General features: G+C 36.9%; 1 protein-coding gene across 3 annotated transcripts in view; it reads left to right on the forward strand.

Moving 5' to 3' along the window:
• LOC122755425 (WT1 associated protein) overlaps positions 1-23,116 on the forward strand; it is a 36,775-nt gene that overhangs the window by 3,112 nt on the left and 10,547 nt on the right. For all 3 annotated transcript variants that reach the window (XR_006356392.1, XM_044003863.1, XM_044003862.1), the window contains exons 2-5: positions 8,904-8,941; positions 11,059-11,114; positions 17,491-17,549; positions 19,269-19,396. Coding sequence is in view for 2 of the 3 variants with exons in the window: in XM_044003863.1 (XP_043859798.1) it covers positions 8,912-8,941; positions 11,059-11,114; positions 17,491-17,549; positions 19,269-19,396 (273 nt within the window). In the remaining variant the exon portion in view is untranslated. The remainder of the gene's footprint in view (positions 1-8,903; positions 8,942-11,058; positions 11,115-17,490; positions 17,550-19,268; positions 19,397-23,116) is intronic.

The following is a 23,116-nucleotide window of genomic DNA, read 5'->3' on the forward strand; positions in this document are numbered from 1 at the left end:
TTTCACTTTCCAGTCATCTTTCACACAGCTACCCAGATGGTCTTCCTAAAGCAAAGACTCGAGCATATCACTACCCTACTTAAGAATCTCTTTTGCCTAAAATGCATTCTTCACAAGTTGACATTTAAAACCCTTTGCAGTCTGGCTCTAGCTTACCTTTCCAGCTTCACATGACTCTTTCATGGGCTCTTTGTTCCAGCCAAACTGGCCTTCACTGTTCCCTGAACTAGGCATTTCATTCCCTGTATATGGGCCTTTTCACAGGCTGTCCCATGTTCCTGGAATGCATTCCCTCCTTATTTCTCTGAGAATCCTTAACTTCCTTCTAGGCAAAACTCAAGTGCTACCTCCTATAGAAAACCTTTCCTGATAATCCCCCTAATTGTTTTTATTCTCTCCTTCCTCAAATTATATCGTATTTATGTATATCTATCCTTCCAGTAAAATGTAAACTCCTTAATAACTATAAGTTTTACATAGCATTTTTTAAATTTGCAAAGACCTTTATGTACGTTATCTAATTTGATCCTTACAAGAGACCTATAAAATAGATACTATGAGTGTATCTCCATTTTACACATAAGGAAACTGAGGAATGGATTAAATGATTTAGCAAAGGCCACAGTTAATAGCTATCAGAAGTAGATTTTGGTCTTCCTGGCATCAAGTCTAGCACTTCTGTCTACTACATTATTACTTCTCTTGGGGAAAGGGCCCACTTTTACTTTTGTCTTTGCATTCCAAGGTGCCTTTTACATGTACAGTACTTAAATGCTGTTGAATGAATATATGATATAGAATCATGACACTGTTATTTGACCAGTATTAACTAGGGTTTCTTAGAACAATCTTAGCCCCTATTTAAAAACTTATTTACGAGTTGAATGGAAAACGGTATATAGGTTCATAGATTGAGCTAAAAGGAGCCTTTGAGGTAATGTATTCCCAACCCCCTCATTTTACAGATGAGGAAATGGAGGCCCAGATGGATTAAGTGACTTGCCCACAATCATTTGGGCAAGGTAGTAATAGGATGAGGATTTCATCCATTGACTATAAATGCAGTGTTCAGTGTTCTTCCCATTCCATCTTTCTGCTTCATCATTTTGCCTATGATTTTTGATATACCAACCTGGATTTTTGTGGTTCTTGTTTAAAAAAAAAACATCATAGTGTATTAAAGTGATAACATTTCCAGTTAAGCACCTCTTATGTCCCATGCTTTATGCTAAGGGCTTTACAAATATTTCATTTGAACCTCACAACAACCTTTTGACTATCCCCATCCCCATTTTACGATTGAGGAAACTGAGACAGACAAAGGTTAAGTGATTTTTACCCAGTATCACACTGCTAGGAAGTGTCTGGGGCTGGATTTGAACTGAGGTCTTCCCAATTTACAGCCCAGAGCCACATTCACTGTCCCACCGACCTTCCTCCAACTGAAACTGCCTTAAAATAAGCTAAGTATTCAGATTCCTTTGAGCACTGATTGGCTATGTGGGCTGAGGAATAATGAAGAGTCTGACTTTAGGATAGTGCTAAGCCATTGAAACTAAAAGAGGATGGTGTGATGCACTTGACAGAGTTAAAGTTCATAATAAGAGTACTTGAGAGGAAAAGACATTGAGTTCTGCTTTTGATATGTATTTGAGCTGTTTATTGGGCAACTAATTCAAAATGTCCTGTAGGCTGTTGGTAAAGTACTAGGACTAGATATATAGATCTGGGAAGTCCTCTGGCTAGAGATTAACAAAACTCATGGGAGTTCATGAAGTCATCATGTAGAGTTAAAGAACAGAAGAGTCAAGGGGCAGCTAGGTGGCACAGTGGATAAAGCACCGGCCCTGGATTCAGGAAGACCTGAGTTCAAATCCGGCTTCAGACACTTGATACTTACTAGCTGTGTGACCCTGGGCAAGTCACTTAACCCCTCACTGCCCCCCAAAAAATAAAAAAAAGAATATAAAAAGAACAGAAGAGTCAAGACAGAGCCGTGTAGAGGTATACCTACACTGAGGTTTAGGAGGGGGTATAGGTGATATATGGATACATGAGCCAGAAAAGAGAGATTGAGAAGCAGGAAAAAATAAGGGCCAGAACCATATAAGGGTAAATTTAAGAATAAAGGACATTTGACTCCATGCTGGCCAAACCTGAATTCATCATATCCCTCTCTAAAAGCTCCTTTGAGATCTCAAACTGTGATCCTATTCTCAAAAACAAGGATCCAGGAGCCCCTGGTCAGCCCAAACCAGCCCTTAATTATGCATATTAAGAAGAAATTTGGGTAGGATTAAAAGATTGAAATTCACTGATAATTTATCTGAAGGCTAGCAACTAGGAAAATTGACTGTTGTTTGTTTGTTTTTAAGCTGCTTCATCCTTTTTGTTCTCTGCCTCCCTCCCTCTCAGCTGCCAGTTTTGTATGAATATACTTTATACATGTGCTCTTATCTCTAACACCTCGTTAGTACTGTACCTGGTTCATAGTAGATGTTAATAAACATTTGTTCATTGATTCGGCCTCATTCTGCTACTATACCATTTCTGTCTTCCCCTAAACTTGAAAAAGTAATCTATACCTAATGCCAACTGTACTAAAGCTGCTCTCTCAGGTTACAAGTTACTTCTTCATCACTACATCCAATGTCTTTGCCCTCCCCCATCCTCTTTGTACCATTTGATACTGACCATTCTCTTTTCTGGTTACTCAACTTCTTTGGCCAAGATATGACACACTCTTCTTTTGACACTCATGTTGCCATTGTTTCCTCCTTGTTCCCTTAAATTGAGTGTTCTTTAAGATTATTCTTGACCTTTCCTCATTCTATGCTCTTTACTTTGGGAATCTCATTCACTCCCATAGCTTCTACTATGAATTCTAGTCAGGTGGTTTCCAAACCTGACTTTTTTCTTTTCTTTCTTTCTTTCTTTCTTTCTTTCTTTCTTTCTTTCTTTCTTTCTTTCTTTCTTTCTTTCTTTCTTTTTGAGTCAATTGGGGTTAAGTGACTTGCCCAGGGTCACACAGCTAGTGTTAAGTGTCTGAGGTCGAATTTGAACTCAGGACCTCCTGAATCCAGGGCCGGTGCTCTATCCACTTCGACACCTAGCTGCCTCTCTGACTTCTATCTCTAGACCTGGACCTCAAGATGCCTGTAGGACAACTCTACCTGGGTGCCCTTCCAGGACCTCAGACTCAACATACACAAAACTGAGCTCATCACATTTCCCCCAGCTTGCTCGTGCTTCAGACTTAACTATTTCTGTCAACAGTACTAGCATTCACAAAGTCTCCCACAGTCAAAATCTTGGTATTATCTCCATTTCTTCCTTTTGCTTGTGTTTCATCCAGTCAGTTGATCTTTCTGGCTGTTATCTCTAGCAGCTATTTGCCCCCCCCCCTTTCTTTCCCCAGGCAACACCCTAGTATAAACCTACTTTACAAGCTTCTAAACCTGAGGTGTCAAACACAAAGCCCTCAGTATTCCCAACTTCAGCACTCTACTCTGGCCTGAACCAAATTAAAATATAATTTAGAAACATTTAACAAAATAAGTAAAAATGCAGTAGAACATACATAATATTAATATGTAGTTTCTAAGCAGTATCAATAGATCAGTAATCATTTATTAAGCACCTACTATGTGGCAAATGTGTGCTAGGTGTTGAGAATACAAAAAGAGGTAGAACACAGTTCCTCCCTGCAAGGAATTTATAATCTAATAAAAGAACCTTTCTAATAATGCATTATGCAGCCCACAGGGATCCTTATAAACCATTTGACACAGTTGATCTCATAAAGAAAAATTGATCTTTTTCTTTCTTCCTCTCCTCCCCATTCTTTATACTGCTAGAATAATCTTTTTAACACATAGGTTTGTTTGTGTCACTCTGTTGCTCAAAAGTCTTAAATGTCTACATAGGTATTTAGTAAAGTTCCTACTCTCTTGCCTGGAATTCAGATGCCTTTTCTCCACAAAGTGGTGCTGTGGTCCCTGTCCAGCATTTAGACTCCAGCCAAATTCCCTCTTTACCCAGTACACAGAGACCTCTCAGACTTCCTTGCCTTTACTCAAGATATTTCTTGTGGTTGAAATGTCCTCTCTGCCCATTTAATTCCTACTCATCCTTGAAAGTTAAGCTCATGTGCATAAAACACTTTTTCTAATTCCCTAATGCAGTAAGCCATATCTATGATATAACCTTTTTATGCTATCAGTTACTACTTTGTGCCATACATTCCAAGGACCAGCCAGACTGAAAGGTTGCTTTACTATCTCTTTGTCTTTGCCTAAGGTGGTTATTTTTTGTATGTTATACTCTGCTACAGTGGTATCAGCACAAATAGAAATGAATCCTTACTGGCTGCATATTGATTTATAAAACCATAAATCAATGTATCTGTGTTGTATAGTATTTTCATTAATTTTGTTAAACATTTCCCAATTACATTTACTCTGGTTTGGGAGAGTGGGACACCTCTGTTTCATTAGGCTTACAAGGCTTCATGGATCACCCTCAGCACCTAGCATAGCATTCTGAACACAGTAAACATTTAATCTTGGATGAATTGTGATTTGCATTCTCCATTCTGTCTAACCACCTTTATTCCATCAAAAAAAATTATTCCCCCTGCTTGAAATAACTTGTGCCTTTTCTCTTACAACTTCCTTTTTTTAAATATCAAAACTGCTCAAGATTTATTATAACAATACCTTGCTCATTTCATTTTCTCTCATAACACTACACAATTGCCATTATTTAGCAGAGATTTAACTCTACGGAATTTAAATTGGTGAATTGGGTCTTAGATTAACTAGCCAGTTCAGGTGACTGTGCGTTTTGTGGATGTTAGGAACATTGAAATCTTTTTGCTAGAATAACATATTTTACTATTGTGGTACATTCCAGAACCAAAGGAGAACCACTGTTGCCTTTTTCACCATTTAAATATAAAGGAGTGTTGTAGTGTTCACTTTAAAGGTCTGACTAATAATATATGAATCAGTAGAAGATAGAAAATATTTCTGAAAAGTTATCAGCAAAGCAGATCCCTATAGTATAACTTATATTCCTACCATTTTTCTTTATAAATTGAAATGAGTTTCTTGTGGGAAAAGGTTGAAAACATAAAAAATAACTTCACTAGAATATGCTAAGTAATATATAAAGGAAAGGGGGGAAGTTTGGCTAAAATAGCAATATTAACATATTAAAAGTACTAGATAAGTGGGGTTACTTAAATTGGGAAGATGATGGAAGAACATTGTAATTGTTACCCTCACCTTATGGATCAATATTTTACATCTTTAAGTACTAAACATCAATGAGACAATAGTAGAAATAGAGACTGGGCTGAGCGTTTAATTAAAATTTTCACCATAATTTTGAGGAAATTTCCCAGCGTTTCTAATGTTGCATTTATTGTAGGTTCTTATATGTCTTCATTGGATCATACTGTATTAAATACCTTCCTTAATTTTATAGAAACTGAGGCAGACAGGGTTAGGTGATTTTCCCAAGATTACATACTAATAAGTGTCTGAAGGAGGATTTAAACCTGGGTCTTCCTGACTCCAGTCTGTCCTCCATACCATGTGGTACACCTATTGGCAAAAGTCTCATTTTGACTAAGTTTGTTATAAGTAACTAAAAGAAAGCTTTGTTTTCAAATGCCTGTAGTATTTGTACTTCTACCTATGAGACTTAAAAACAAATAAAAAGGAAGTAATTTTGAAACATAAAAATTACTTCCTTTTGGTCTATTACAGTTAATAAAGGGACAGGACTAAGTTTTTATAATTTAGTTGACCAAAATTAAATTCAGCAAGCATTTATTTATTTATTTTTGTTCATTTCAGTTGTGTCCAACTCTTTTGATCCTGTTTGGCATTTTCTTATCCAAGATACTGGTTTGCCATTTCCTTCTCTAGTTCATTTTAAAGATGAGGAAATTGAGGCAATAAGGTTAAGTGACTTGCCAGAGTCACACAGCTAGTGTCTAAGACCCAGCACTCTACTAGAAGGGATACATCATGTACAGAAAGAAGTATACAAGGTAAATTGTGATAGGGCAGAGGACAGTCATGAATTTGTGTTAATAAGTTTCCAGTCTGATTATTGATGGATTAATAAGATTGCTTTTTCCATTTTATTTCTTCGCCTTCTTTTGATGAATACTCTTAAAGCATTTTGGCAGTCCAGCTTATAATGGAATTTGGCCTATACTTAACACTATAATTTGGTATTTTCTGTACATTAAATCAAATTTACTTTTTTCCCAGATTCTAAGAGGTTTTGTTATTGGCTTAGAAGCCAATAACTAGAGTTAGCAAAAGACCTTATAGCTTTTAAAATTTTAATAGACAAGAAACAATTCAAAAGGAAAACTGGTTAAGCATATTGATTTATAGCTATTATAGAAATATACTCAGAGGGCAGCTAGGTGGCTCAGTGGATAAAGCACTAGCCCTGGATTCAAGAGGACCTGAGTTCAAAGCTGGCCTCAGACACTTGACACTAGCTGTGTGACCCTGGGCAAGTCACTTAATCCTCATTGTCCCACCAAAAAAAAGTTTTTTTATACACACACACACACACACACTCCAGTACTACACATTCAGAAGCTCAGCTTAGTCAAGTAACAAATAAATGAAATGAAACAATTTGCTTGGTACATACCCAATGCTGAATTATTAACTAAGAGTTAAACCAGAAATTTAATCACATGACCTGTTTTAAAAATTACTTTGTCCACCAATAATCCTGTTGGAGGATGTTAAATCTAAGTCTAGATGAGTCAGCATGCTGGCAAAGTCTTCAGATAGTCTTTAAAAACAATTTTAAACTAATTCCTGACTAAATTAGCACTGAGATTATAATTATATCAGTACTGTGATGTGTGATGGTAACAGGGAAGGAACTCTGATGGCAGAAGAGTGTTGAAGATGGATTTTCTTTTGAAAGAACCACAAGGATTCTTTAGTAAAGAAGGAGAAAATAAGAGTAAGTAAGCATTTAGTTCTAGAGTATATCCAAGGTCGTGTGATTGGAAAAGAATTAGGCCCTGGAAATGTTACTTTGGTTGTCATTATTTCTTTTGTTCTGATCTAGCATTAAATGTAGGTGTTAGTAATTACCTGAAAAATCTAAGGTTTATGAATAACTCCTGAGTATGTATAAGTGGACTTCATGATTCCAAAACAAAATTAGGTGCATTTTTTGGGGGGGGATGAAGCAATTGGGGTTAAGTGACTTGCCCAGCATCACACAGCTAGTTATTGTTAAGTGTCTGAGGCTGGATTTGAACTCGGGCCCTCCTGAATCCAGGGCCAGTGCTTTATTCAGTGTGCCACCTAGCTGCCCCCCAGGTGCATTTTAAAAAGTAACAATACTCTCTGAGAAACTTCTTGGTGTATCTCACAGTTTTTTTGGTGACCTTTATTTTTGTTTGTTTTTTGTTTTGGTGAGGCAGTTGGGGTTAAGTGACTTGCCCAGGGTCACAAAGCTAGTGATTGTTAAGTGTCTGAGGCCAGATTTGAACTCTGGTCTTCCTGAATCCAGGGCCAGTGCTCTATCCACTTCGCCACCTAGCTGCCCCTTTTGTGACCTTTCTAAAGGTTAATCTTGACCTACTGATGAAGTTATATGTTCTCCTATATTTCCCTATTTTTAGCATCTTTGTAAGAACTGTAGGTTCAGAGTTTTCGTATTTTGTGCAGCTCAAGATAGTTGATGGAAATAAAATAAGTCTTTTTGACCTCTGGCTTCATAATACAAAGTTTATTGACATATATATATAAAACAGTGTAGTCAGTTTGGGAACATAGAATTTAGAACCTGTTACATAGTTCCATTACTTTATTGCCTTTATGTTACCATTCTTGGAGGTAACTGAAAGCAAAAAAAGACTATGTATACAAGTTCATAAATTATCTTAGAGCTGCTATAAAAGTTTCTTTGTAATTCCATACATTAAACTATTTTTTGTGGCATATATTGGTTGGATTTGTGTGATTGGGATACTAGTGTTTGAAAGAACTATCAGTCTGTGGAATTTATTCAAAGTTATTTAGGGGGCAGCTAGGTGGTGCAGTGGATAGAGCACTGGCCCTGGATTCGGGGGGACCTGAGTTCAAATCCGGCCTCAGACACTTAACACTCACTAGCTGTGTGACCCTGGGCAAGTCACTTAACCCCCCATTGCCTGGCCAAAAAAAAAATACCAAAAAAAAAGTTATTTGATGTGTATGTCATAGAAGAAATTTGTAATATTGATATGGAAACCAAAAAGTGTACAATGCAAAACAGGAAGGGGTGTTTGTATTGTTAACCCCCATTATTTCTCTTCTGCTAGTAAGTAACTAGATAATTAAACACCTGTTTCCTAGCTCCTCTGCTGCTTGTGGCTTTCAGCAAGCCTAATAGAACTATCCCTAAGGGGCTTGAAGGAATATACTGGGAAATCATCTTTTTCCCAAAGCTAGAAGACAGAAGTGTTGAGAATGGATTGGTTAATAAACAATGTTTGGGAGAATGGTGCCAATTTGAGTGGAATCTTGACAGATAAAGCAACTGGTCTTTGTCAGAGGGGATTTGAAATCGAATAAATGGGATGATGACTCCTGTAGTTTAAGAAGGCTAAAATTCACAGTAATGAAAAGTGACTGTAAATCTAGTTGTAACAATTAAAATGGGGTGATGGCTAGGTGGCACAGTGGATAAAGCACGGGCCCTGAATTCAGTAGTACCTGAGTTCAAATCCGGCCTCAGACACTTGACACTTAATAGCTGTGTGACCCTGGGCAAGTCACTTAACCCCCATTGCCCCCCCCACACACACACACACAAAATTAAAATGGTATGTTTCTTTTCTCATATTCCCTTTTTTCCTTTCCTAGAAAACAAAATGACGAACGAAGAACCTCTCCCCAAAAAGGTAAGTTTGAAACAATTTTAGGCTTACAGCAGTGTTATTTTGTAATGCTATAGAGCAGAAATTTCTTCACCTTTTTTGTGTCATGGAACCCCTTGACAGTCTGATAGTCTATGTATCTCTTCTCAGAATAATGTTTCTAACTGCACAAAAATGTGTAGAATTACAAAAGACACTAACTATTGAAATGAAGTCATTAAACTTTTTTTTTTAGGTCGTGGACCATGTTTTAGTTTAAGAATCCCTGTTAAGGAGCAAGGACGAAGGTTTAGTTGGTTCACATCCTTCTCTCCAGAGGAACAATAAAACTCATATGCAAATAATACTTTAAGGTTTACAAAGTTTAAGCAGAATTTTGACTCCACAAAATTTCACTTGTAGTGAAATTAACAGAAAATAGTATTGTTCTCAGATATAAGCTTTGGTTCTTTGCAGCTGTGTCTTAAACATTGACAAGATAGGAAATAAAACTCTATTAGGTTACCAATGCCCTTGGGTGAGGTAGTTTTTTTGTTTTTCTTATTTAAATCCCAGTTGCAATGAAATAGAACTTCCTGGGCCTGGTTTTTTTCCCCCCACCTCCCTCAGAGGGTCAATTTTCCAGTCCCCTTTAGCCTTCTGGAATATTTCCTCCATTAAACTTCTCCAAGCTTAGTTGAGTTAAGCAAGTGCTTTAGGTGACATAGTTACTCAGCTTTAGTCATATTAGCATTGTCCCAAAAAAAGTTTGAGTTATACATGTATTCAAGGATCTTCAAGTAGAACTAAAGAAATAATATATTCAAGAAACAGCTAATAATAGGCATTATTTTGTGTTCCAAACTAAATAGCATAAACAAGAGGTCTTCCACATTTTAAGATTTTTGAGCTGTAACCTATCCATGGGACATAAATACATGCTTTGTATAAATCTGAGTTATTTTTATTTCTTAACATTTTAGCATTTCCTAGTACAATCTTTTTGTTCCTCCCAAACCCCTTAGATTCGTGTTCACTTTGAAATGTTTGTATTAAGGGAAGATTAAGAAAGTCAGTCTCTTGAGACAAATTAACTATTGTATTTATGTCCAGGGAAGAGAGTTCTAGAAACCTGTCTTTCACTTTTTATCCTCAGTGGATATCCCAAAAAACTTTATCCTATAATTTTGCTGAAGCAATTTTTAATCACTTTAGGACATCATATAGATGTTGGGAGACACCAGATTTTTCAACTTTTTAAAAACCTCGTTAATAAAATAGAAGATTAAATGTGAACAAAGAAATCATTTGTAACAAACAGCATTCAGTAATTCATCTAGTTTGTGCTTTACATATCTTGAGTGCAAAACTCCTATAGACTTCAAAGAGATATTTGATTTGTCTTTAATAGGTGAGATTAAATGTCACTTTCTGCAGGAGTTTTTTCCTGGTTCCGACAGCTGTTACAACCTTCTCCTCTTGAGACTACTTATATACACCTAGTTATTTATACAGTTAACCCTTCTTCATCACAACTTTTCCCATCGTGGTTTCATTATATTGAGGGTCAGCATAAGAAATTAAAGGGAAGTTTTGGGCAGTTTTGTGGAAGCCGCAAACAACACAAAAAAGGTTTAGAAACTTAGAAATGTATAAAATATATGTATCGTATTATATATCAACCCCAATTTTACAATAAGATACTGTAAACACCCCATAAAAGAAAAAAAAAGAGTCAGACTCTTCTTTGGTACAAAGGGAAGGCCAAAAAAACTTTACCTGGATTTTCTACATCAAGGAGGTGCCTCATCCAAACCCCATCAATGTGGAAAGGATAACTACATCACCCCTATTAGAATATAAGCCACTTGAGAGCAGGGACTACTTTTTGCCATTCTTTGAGTCCCTTGTACTTAGCACAATACCTGGCACATAGTATGGACTTAAATACTTATTGACTGGCTGAATGAGTCTTTAGACACAGTAATTAAGGATCTGAAGAATAAATGGGTAGTTTGCCCTTTTTGCCAGATTAGCTAGCCTCATCTTCTACATTATCAAAAGTAACTAGTGCCTAAATATAGCTAACACAGTGTTTTTAGATTAAATAAAAAAATAATGTGTATCCAGTTCACCTTTTTTACTTATTTTTTTGTTTGAAGGTTCGCCTCAGTGAAACAGACTTCAAAGTGATGGCAAGAGATGAATTAATTCTAAGGTAAAGTAATTGGTACTAGTTAACTAAATACATGTAGGTCTTCCTGTAGAGTAATATCTTCCCCCAAATTGTTCTCTAATATTTTTATTTTGTACTGTGCCTACAACCAGGACTATTAATAATAGTTCAAGTTTATGTGCAGCTTTATAGTTCACAGAATGCTTTCCTCATGACAGCTCTGCAAATGTAATTGGGTACTCAGTGATGGATAGCCCCATTATATAAATGAGGAAACAGAAGCTCAGGGACTTGCCTAAGATCATACAAGTCCCTTTACCACAAAAACTGGCCTTTATTTTTAACAGTATTTAGTGAGGAAGAGTATAGACCTGTGAGTTCATTAATGCAGATCAGAAATTCATCTGTAAGAGGTTAAGTAAAATGCCTATGGTCACATATATAGTATGTGACACAGAGGTAGAACCTGAACCCAGGTTTTCCTAACTCTTGTCAACTGTACCATGAAACTTTTGTTTTATTTTAGGTTGCTAGATATGTTGGATATAAGAAAGTAATTTTTAAAATGTATTCATTTGGGGGTTGGGGAAGAATGAGGGTTAAGTGACTTGCCCCAGGGTCACACAGCTAGTAAGTGCCAAGTGTCTGAGGCTGGATTTGAACTCAGGTCCTCCTGAATCCAGGGCCAGTGCTTTATGCACCGTGCCACCTAGATGCCCCCAAAATGTCTTTACTTCTAAACTTATTCTAAGATGAATAAAACTATTATGGGCAATCTAAGGCTAGTTCAGTGCCTTCCAAGATAGTAGTTCCTTAGTAATGCACCGTTTTGTTTTGTTTTGTTTTGATCTGCTCTTCTTCTTTCCTCCAAAGCAGAAAAACAAAACCAAACCTTAGAACTAATGATGGGTGGGCTTAGGCTACCTATATATGCTGTTGCTATTTAGGTCTTTCCCCCCATTTTTTTAACACTTGAAAATAGGTGCCTTTATTTATTTAGTGCTATATCAATCAAACTATCAAAAATATTTTATAGATTTAGAAGAAATAATAACAAAACTCATCTGGAAAAACAAAAGCTCATGGATATCAAGGGAATCAATGAAAAAATATGAAAGAAGGTGGTCTAGCAGTACCAGATCTCAAACTGTATTATAAAGTGGTAATAATCAAAACAATCGGGTACTGGCTAAGAAAGAGAGAGATGGATCATTGGAATACAAGAGGTACAAATTATACTGTAGTAAATGACTATAGTAACTTAGTATATGATAAACCCAAAGATCCAAGCTTTTGAAAGCAAAACTCATTATTTGACAATAACTGCTGGGAAAACTGGAAAACAGGGCAGCTAGGTGGCACAATGGATAGAGCACCAGCCCTGGATTCAGGAGGACCTGAGTTCAAATGTGACTTCAGACACTTAACACTTACCAGCTGTGTGACCCTGGGCAAGTCACTTAACCCCAATTGCCTCACCAAAAACAAAAAACAAAACTGGAAAACGGTATGACAGAAACTAGGTATAGACCAACATTTCACACTTTATACTAAAATAAGGTCAAAATGGGTACATGATTTACACATAAAGAGTGATACCATAAGCAGATTAAGAGAGCATGGAATAGTTTATCTGTCAGATTTATGGATAGAGGAAGGATTTAGGACCAAAGAAGATAGAGAGCAATACAAAATGTAAAATAGATCATTTTGATTATAAAATTAAAATTTTTGCACAAACAAAACTAATGTAACCAAGATTACAAAACTGGGAGAGAATTTTTGAAACGTATCTCTGATAAAGGCCTCATTTCTCAAATATATAGAGAACTGAGTCAAAATTTATAAAAATACAAGTTATTCCCCAGTTGATAAATGGTCAAAAGTTACGAACAGGCAGTTTTCAGACAAATCAAAACTATAATCATACTAAAAAATGCTCTAGATCACTATTGATCAGAGAAATACAAATGAAAACCATTCTGAGGTATTACCTTGCACCTATCACAGTGGCTAATATAACAAAAATGGAAAATAATGGATGTTGGAGGGGATGTGGGAAAGCTGGGATGCTAATCCACTGTTGGTGGAGTTGTGAAAAGATCCAGCCCAAAGGGCTATATTACTGTGCATGACCTTTGATCCAGCAATACCACTGCTAGGTTTATATCCCAAAGACATCTCCAAAAAGAGAAAAAGACCTATTTGTACAGAAATATCTATAGCAACTCTTTTTGTGGTGGCTAAGGATTGGAAATCAAAGGAATGCCCATCAATTGGGGAATGGCTAAATAAACTATGATATATAATGGTGATGGAATATTATTGTGCTATGAAAAATGACAAGCAGAATGATTTCAAAAAGTCCTGGAAAGACTTAGACAAACTGATTTTTAGTGAAGTGAGCAGAACCAGGAGAACATTGTGCACAGTGACAGCAATATTGTTTGATGAAGAACTGTGTGAATGACTTAACTATTCTCATCAATACGATGATCCAAGACAATCCCAAAGGACTAATGGTGAAACAGACTATCCATCTCCAAAGAAAGAACTGATATTGATTGAACATAGACTAAAGCATGCTGTTTTCCTCACTCATTTTTTTCAAGTTTTCTTGTACAAAATGACTAATATGGTAATGTTTTACATAATTGCCCATGTATATCCCATATGTGATTGCTTACTGCCTCAGGGAGGGGGGAGGGAAAGAGATAAAAATTGGAACTCAGAACTATAAATAAAAATGTTTATTGCAAAAAAAAAAAAGATAAATGAAGGAAATCAGTTGAACTCTTTTTAGATTTAATTATTTTTGATAGGCTTCATGGTGACGATATTAATAAATAAAGTTTTTCTCAGTAACCTTGGAGGAAAGTAATTTAACCTCCCTGTTTTCTCATCTCTAGAGATTACAAGGAATCTCTTAATTGTGAAGAACTAAGCAGGTTAAAAAGGCTGAATATTAAAAGTGGGAGAGAGAGAGAAGGTTTGTAAACTGGAAGGATAACTAAAAACATGTCCCATTTTTGTTTCTAATCACTTCCCTGAGGCCACCCTACTTTCATCCCTATTACACATCTATGACAATTTGACTTATTTCTCATATTTACCTTCTTGACTATAATTTGTGATTAGCAGCATTCTAGACCACCACTATTCAGTAATCTATTTGTCCTTATGCAAGGAAACACCTTTTGTTATAATTCTTTTTAGGTACATCCTTGCTTCTATCCTGGCTTTCTCTTGAGTTTATCCCAGAGGCATTGAGAATTAAAGACTGATTTAAAAGAAAACATACCTTATGGCTCATGATTCTTGCACCACTTAGACTAAAAGGCACTTTTTAAAGAGTCATGTATTTTAAGATCTTCCTTAGTTGAAAGTTGTTCCCAGTTGATGTGTAGTTATTCTTGGTTGAGATCCTAGATTTTCTTTTCCTCCAGTGATCCAGACAAGGCCTTAATTTGTGCCCCCCCTCCCCAACCCACCCGCAAAAAAACAGATACTTGTGCTTTTGCCTAGATGATGGCCTACCATTTCCCCAAAAGTCTAGATGAGCTTCATGAAAGTATTTTGTAAAGATACATTGATTAGCACAGTTTAAGACCATGCATTGCAGACCCAGTACTAAAGCTTAAAGCTGTGGTCAACCAGGTTTTCTGCACCCTAGTGTCTGTAAAGGGTTCATTAATATCAGGTTGGGCGGGGAAAAGATGATAATGAGATATATGTCTGCATGCAGTCTCTCTGCATGAGATACATGTTGTTTTCTTCCTCCTGTGTCTTTGAACAAGCTTTAATCTTTCTCAAGATCAGTGTCTATCAACAAAATTAGAGAATTGGATAGAATGACTTCTAAGGGCTTTTCCAGCTCTAAAATTCTTAATTTTTAAAATGTCTCGTTAGCATCAATACTTTTTTTAAATGGGGGGATTTTTCCCCAAAAAAATTGGGATTAATTTATGTGATACAATTTCTTACTACCAGTAACTTTTGAAATGCACTCTTCTGTGTAGTCTGCTACTAAAGCAGCTGTCAATTGATTAGCATCAAGGGACAGGAGGTGGAATTTTCACTATTAGCAACAAAGAGATCTCTATTATCCATCTGCTGTAACTGTTCCGCATGTGTAGCAACATCAGGACATTTATGGTAACATTTATATTGAGCTAACATATACAGTTAGTAAGTAAATACCAACTTGTATACATACTATTGAATTACTATATTCATGTAAGTAAATAGTACTTTATGCACAAATGAGTTGCTAAAACTTCTAGAGTCATGCCACAGATGAGCCAAGAGTAAGAATCGTTAGCTCCATAATTTAATAGTCTCCTGGACCACAGGATCATATTGGGGTGGGAAGGGGTGATATCTTAGAGGTGATGGAGTCCAACTCTAATTTACAAAAACTGAGGTCTGGAGAGGTTAATTGGTGAATTGTTCAAAATCACAAAAAAATATAAAGATCAGTATTAAGATTAGAACCCCCAAGTTCCCCCATTTCAAATCTAGTATTCTTTCCAGTACATCACCTCCTTTCATGTCCTCTCTTTTTTAAAAAAAACTAATAAAGGGGCAGCCAGGTGGCGCAGTGGATAAAGCACTGATCCTGGATCAAGGAAGACCTGAGTTCAAATTTAGCTTCAGACACTTGACACTTACTAGCTGTGCGACCCTGGGCAAGTCACTGTAGAAATATTTTGAATTGACTAGGCCTAAATTGGGGGGCTAATTTGATTGGTGGACTTAATCTGGGAATTTTGACTGACTGGCTATCTGACTGCTATTAATTTAATGTGGGCTGTTTATAAAATTCCACCACACTGCTACACTCCCAAATTGATAAGCAAAATATTAAGTCTCTTAACTAAATAATCAAAGCAGAGTTTATTTATGAGATACTATTGAAAATTAAGAATACAGGGAAATAAAATGTGTTACAGCACTTCTCTTTCCACTGTGTCTCTTTGGAACTTCTCGAATACAATAAGGGCCTTAGCCGCTACTTGCCTTAGGGCATTCAGGTTCTTTATTCTAACCCCAAGCCCCTTTCACTTTGTAAATCCCCCTGCTTCTAACTTTCCTCTCCTTACTGCCACCACTGGACCCCTGTGTTTCTCTCTCACCGACCTTCTGTCTGTCTGCTCCGTCAGTCTGCCCTTCCGCCTCTCTTTTCTCTGCTCCTAGTCCTTCTCGTCTTCTCCTGTGTCCTTGTAGACCTGTCTCTAGTCCGCCACGCTCCAACCTTTCTAACCTCGTCAGCTGCCGCTTGACCTCTTCTCCCACCTCACCTCGTCTTGTCTGTCCTCTGTCCGAACCTCTTCTCAGCCTCTCTTGTCCGTCCAATCCCCTATCTTGTCCGCCCCCCCCCCCAGTCTAACTCCCAGGTCTATATATACCTTTTCTTCTCTCCACTCAAATCTCGGGGCTTCCTGTGCCCCCACAGACCAAGCTAATCCGATAGCCAGGGCTGTGGCTGGTGGTGGGGGGGTGTGCTCCAGCCTCACACAGGCTATCCGGGATCTTTGGGATAGATCTTTCGGGGGGAGCTGGGGGCTTTTTTCCCCCAGCTGTCTGACCCAGCTCTTGCACAGCCCACAGGGCTTTCTGGCTTAGCTGAAGCAGAGGGGGAGGGGCACCAGCACCTTCCACACAAAAGAGACCCTGAGGGCCTAAGGCTTTCTAATCTCAGCCTAAAGGTAGGGTCCCCAAATCAAAATAAATTTCCACATCACTTAACCCTCATTGCCCTGTAAAAAAAAAAGTTAAGTGACTTCCAGAGTCACATAGCTAATTAAGTGTCTAAGGCCAGATTTGGACTTAGGAAGGAGTCTTCCTGACTCCAGACCCAGCACTCTATCCACTGTGCCACCTAAATGCTCATAAGTATATAATATATGCCCAGCACGAATTCCTTCTACATCTTTAGTTCTTCTAAACCAGAAATACTGTGAATATCATTGTGATGTTGAAGTAGCTATCATTTTTCAGTGTATTTAATTGAATAGTAAATTTCTTGGATTTATGAAAGAACTTTGTCTTTTCTAGTATATTTAATGGCATCCCTGTATAGTACAAAAGATTTAAGTCCCAACTCTGACACTTATTGTGATCTTAGGCAGTTTAACCTCCCTAGACTTCATTTTCCTCATCTGCCTTGAGTCTAATAGGTATTTAATAGTTAGTAGGTATATATAACTTTACTGTTGCCAATTTATTAATTGCTTCCTAGGTGCTTGGAATTGAATTTAATCTTTAATATGAGAATACTGTTTGTACTACTGGATACCTCACAGGATTGTTTTTAGGAAAGTGTTTGTAAGCTTTCAAATGCTATGTAAATGTAAATTGCTATTATAAAAGCTTCTTCAGCCTGCTTAATAAACTGAAGAATTTGTTTTTGTTATAGGTGGAAGCAGTATGAAGCATATGTACAAGCTTTGGAGGGCAAGTACACAGACCTAAACTGTAAGTAGAGTTTCAAGCTCTTTGAGAATAGATTGCTATAACTTGAAAAATAAGATTTTGCAAATGGCAATATAGTTATCAGTGTGAATATTCAAAGGTAATATAAAATATTGCACAGTGGCTTTAATTGTAACATATATTTAAACAAGCTTTAGTACTTCACAAGATCTCTGATTTCATCAGCATAAGTGTTTCCTCCCTTGACAGACCTTTCTCCTCCTGGTTATGTTTTTATGAGTTACTATGGCCCAAGATATTGATCCCCTAGTGGCCAACACTGGTAATCTTCATTCTGTCCAAACCTACCTAGACTGGTAACATAACACAACTCTTATCTCCAGTCCCAAATTTGAAGCCTTTGCAACTTAACTTAGTGAGATTGCCAAAGCTTCTGTATCATTGGTGTAGCCTTCAAAAACTATGAGTCACTTCCATATCAATATTAGACATCAGAGTTTGACTTAAGTCTAGAACAGTTCTTTACCAAGGTTTCATAGACCTCCAAGGAGAGGGATCCTTGAGCAGATTTCAGAGGATCACTTAATTTGCATCAAAAAAATTACATCTTTATTTTTACTAACTTCTAACTGAAATTTGGCATTTTCTTCAGTTATTTGAAAACCTTATTCTGAGAATAGGTCCCTTAGCTTCATCAGGTTGCCAGAGAGAGGATACACACACACACACACACACGCACACACACACACACACACGCACACACACGCATAAGACCCCAATGTAAAATATTATTTACTATTAAAAAATCAATACTAAAATTGGATAACCAAAAAAATCTTTATTGTTTTGAATATTTTAATTGGTCACCTTAAACAAGTCAGAGTAATAGTCTTTACAATTTGTAATAGATAGTAACTTATTTGTCTCTAGCTCAGGAAGTTATATCATGCCAACATTTATAAGTTGTAGAGTTCTAGTATATCATCTAAAATATTAGCATATATAAAGTTCTATTTTGTCTACACTTTTTTAAAAACCTCAAATGACTTTTTAAACCTTAACTTTAAAAACCTTATTTAAAATGTCTACAAAATAGTTTTTTATTAGTTTTCATGCTAATAAAAATTTATGACTTATTGCTAAAATTTTTAATTAACTACCAATTTCACACAGTTCTTAGTATAAGATTACTTTAGAAAGAATAATTCCACAGTAATAAACAATAAGTATGAGTGATTATAATGTATGATGAAGGTCCTTCCAAAAGGATTTTAGAGGTCGGGGGTGGAGCTGGGATTAAATTGTTGAATTTTGTTCTTTTAAACTAATTATTAGCAGGTTCCCTTTTTTTGTTTGCTTTATAAAACTATATTATATTTTTCTGAAGTAGGCTATGATTTAGACCAGGGCTTCTTAAACTTTCCACTCACGACCCCTTTTCACCTAGGATATTTTTACACAACCCTGATATATAAAATAGGTATATATAACTTTACTGTTGCCAAATTTTTCATAACCCCCCCCCATTCAGTTATGGGGTTCCATATGGGGTCACAGCCCATAATTTTGAAAGCTTCGATTTAGAGCACACATATCCTATTTATAAATGGCACCAGCATCCTGAACTTTGATTTGAGGTTTTTAGCCCTAGTTTTCAGTGTATCTGAAGCAAATAGTTCTATGTAGTGTTCAAATAATGCTTCCAAGTAATTTCAATATGCTTTTCTTTTCCCCCCTCTATTTTAAAAAAAAAAACATTAGCAAATGATGTAACTGGCTTGAGAGAGTCTGAAGAAAAGCTAAAGCAGCAACAACAAGAGTCTGCAAGAAGAGAAAATATTCTTGTTATGAGACTGGCAACCAAGGAACAAGAGATGCAAGAGTGTACTGTAAGTATTTGAAGTTTCATATGTCTTAAAAAATAGGTAGCAAAATTATTTTTTATGTGAGTGTATCATCTGTATTATGCTGTATTTCTTGTACAACATATTAATGTTGAGCATGTTTTAGCATTAGAGTAGATAGATAAACTTTGACCTGAAAATGTTAGACTAAATTTAGACTTCCTCCAATCTCAGAATAACCTCTTGACACTTTGTGGTTGTTGTTTTTTGTTGATTTGGGGGTTGTTGGTTGTTTTAAGCTGAAGTCTGAATTCCCAACCTTAAAGAGTTAATATCCTATTTTATGTTCTTTCTCTATCAACAGTCTTATCCCAGGAGGAGGTATTAAATTAAATTTCCTTCTTTCATTCTCTAAGCCAATCATATCACTAATTTCTCATCTGTATCCTCATGATCTTTTTAATCTTTTTTTTTAAACCTTTCTTTTTCTTTATATTTCATTTTCTCACCTTCCTTATCTGAATTTAAACCAACCCCCCCCCCCCCCCCCCTGCCCAGGGCTCGGCCCTCTCACCAGACTGTGAGCTTAGTTCCAGACAACACTGGCACTTAAGCTGATTCAGAGGCTCTGGGGGTCTCCTTCTCTGGTGAGGCCTTCCTGGGACTGGATCTGTGTCAGGGTGACTGTGGGGTTGGGCCCAACTCCTGTCTCAGCACAGCAGCTCCCTCCTTCTGACCTTCCAAGCCGTTCTTGGTTAGAAGATGATTTTAGCACATTCTTCTGTGAGTTTTGCTGCTCCAGGCATTGTCCTATGGCATTATTTAGATGTTTTTTTGGAGCGATTGTGTCATGAGTTCAAGAACTCACTGCCTTTCCTCCACCCCACTCGGCCAGCCAGGGAGAAATTAGACTGGATTTTCATTGCCCCATCCCTACTTTATCTCCCTGACCCCAAGCCTATATCTTTCCTTGAAGGCCCAACATGAATGTCATCTATTCTGTAGAAATTCTCCAGCCTGAGAGTGCTGCTTCTCCTCTACCACCACCACCCGCAGTGATTGTCAAATCTTTTAGAATATTCTATCCTATTTTCCTCATCTATGATGTACTTTATGATGTGCCTTAACTTAGGTCTCTCTTGATCCCTGATCCACACACCCCCTTCAATAGAATGTGAGCTTCTTAAGGGAAGCAGGGTTGTTTTTTCCCCTACTTTTTATCCTTGTAACCTTTGCATACAGAAGATAACTTAATAAATGTTCATTAAAATTAAATTCTATGGGGCAGCTAGGTGGTGCAGTGGATAGAGCACCGGCCCTGGATTCAGGAATACCTGAGTCCAAATCCAGCCTCAGACACTTAACACTTACTGGTTGTGTGACCCTGGGCAAGTCACTTAACCCCAATTGCCTCCCTTAAAAAAAAAGTCAAAATTAAATTCTAGGGGGCAGCTAGGTGGCGCAGTGGATAAAGCACTGGCCTTGAATTCAGGAGGACCCGAGTTCAAATGCGGCCTCAGAAAAATTGTTAAAAAGATTAAATTCTAGGGCTAGTTTGTAGAGTATTAAGTTCCTTGTCCTTGGTGATCTTTGAGTTCTTAAATTAGAGGCTACATTACCACTCTAGGATGCTGTGGAAAGAATTGGTGCTTTGGCTAGGAGTTTTATTACATGACTTCTGGAGTCCCTTCCAACTCTTTAAATTTCTGGGATCTGCAGATTTATTCTTTGGCATACAATCCTAGACTCTGGCCCTTTTCCCTTCTATCCTTTTCTATGAGCTGTTAACAGCCTCGTTTTACCACTTTAAACAAAACCTAGGAAAGATGTTTTCCTTCTTTGGAGCTTTGCTGTTCACTCTGGGCAAAACCTAAATGTCCCCATTTGAGTCTTCCTCGTTGTTGTTTTCCCAAATCAGTCATCAGTCACTTTAAGAATACTTTTTGCTTTCGGGGCAGCTAGGTGGCGCAGTGGATAGAGCACCGGCCCTGGAGTCAGGAGTACCTGAGTTCAAATCCGGCCTGAGACACTTAACACTTACTAGCTGTGTGACCCTGGGCAAGTCACTTAGCCCCAATTGCCTCACTAAAAAAAAAAAAAAGAATACTTTTTGCTTTCAATGAAGACATCATGAGTTGCTTTTTTTTTCCCAGTTCCTGTTCATGTTTTCTTAAATCTTGCTGTAGCTTTCTCTATAAAATTATTTATTCCTTATTCTTCTTGTCTTCAGTGATACTCCCATCACCATTGAAGGTGAGAGTTACTAGTTTTCATCGTGTAGTCCCCCTGCCCAAAACCCTAATTAATTCCGGCAGGATAATTTTCCACTAGGTCTTTATGCCTTTTTAAATACATATTTTTCCTAATAGCATAGGACATGTTGGCCAAATGACTATTGTTAATTCAAAACCTACCTCTTGTAAATGGGTTTTTTATATAGAAAATTGATTATGATGTCTGGACAGAATATATAATCATCTCTACTACCTTCCCTCCAAATACAATCAGTATTTAAAAATACCTAGCACATTGTGGGTGTCTTGAGGATTTTTTACATTGTATCTGTAAATGCAGAGTACTATTTCTTTGTTACTCAACGTAATGTTTAACAAAATTAATCCATCTCCTAATATACACCCACGACTAATGCCATTCTTTCTGAGATTACCATTACATTTGAATGAATGAAAGAGCATTTATTAAGCACTTACCAATCACTGTATTAAGTATTGGGAATATAAATAGATAAAGGCAAGGGTTACTGCTTTAAGGAGCTTACACTCTAAATTGGGAAGACAACACATATAGGAATTTATCTGCGTGGTGTATGGGAAGGCCATATGTGATACTCTGAAGAGGCAGAGAACACAAACAATTAGGCTTAGAAAAGTTTCTAATAGGAGACGGCCCTGAACTGAGGCTTTAAGGAAGCAAATGATGCTAAGTGGTAGAAGTGAGGGGAGAATACATTTCAGGCATAATGAAAACAGTCTGGGCAAAGGAAGGCATAGAGAGGAGGCAGGGGATACCTCATTCATCTAACAGCAAGTAGGCTGCTTTTATTGGAACACATAGTGTATAAAGGGAATAATGTGGGGGAAAATCTGGAATAATGTGAAAAAATAGTGTGTAAAGGGCTTTAAAATGCCCTTAGGAGTTTGTGTTTTATCCTAGAGATAAGAGGGAACCACTCAAGTTTGTTGTTTTTTGTTTTTCAGTTAGGCCTGTGGTTAGAGTCAACTTTTTTCACAGTTCTGTGGAAGATAGATTCGATTATCAGTATCTTTTCATTTACTGAAAACTTCTGAATATAGAAATTAGACCTCTACCAAATAATCCAAATTAGCCTACAGTATAATGCATGTCTTTAAGTCGAACTTTTGTTAGAATTCATAAATACTTAGAACATCCAAATTCTGGTTGACGTCTTAGAAAATCCAAAAGGTACTTTTGTTAAACTCAGAGGTTTTATGTATTCAAAATAGGATTTGTGGTTCCCTATCTTAGCCCATTACCATTCTGTGTTGTTTGAGGAGAAGCCTAAATTTCTAGCTATAGATAAAATTGTGAGTTAAGAAATAATTTGATCTATACACCCATCTCATGTTTACTGTCATTCTACACAAAGCATTTAATGTTTCTCTTTTTCTTCATCTGTAAGATATTCCTTTAGCTTTTTCATGAGAAATTGAGTAATGAGATTTTTTTTTAAAAGATACTTCAGAGAGCTACTTCCAACTCTCAATTATCCATGCTAAAGTTGAT

The sequence above is a fragment of the Dromiciops gliroides genome, chromosome 4 (genome assembly GCF_019393635.1).
Source record: "Dromiciops gliroides isolate mDroGli1 chromosome 4, mDroGli1.pri, whole genome shotgun sequence".
NCBI lineage: Eukaryota > Metazoa > Chordata > Mammalia > Microbiotheria > Microbiotheriidae > Dromiciops > Dromiciops gliroides.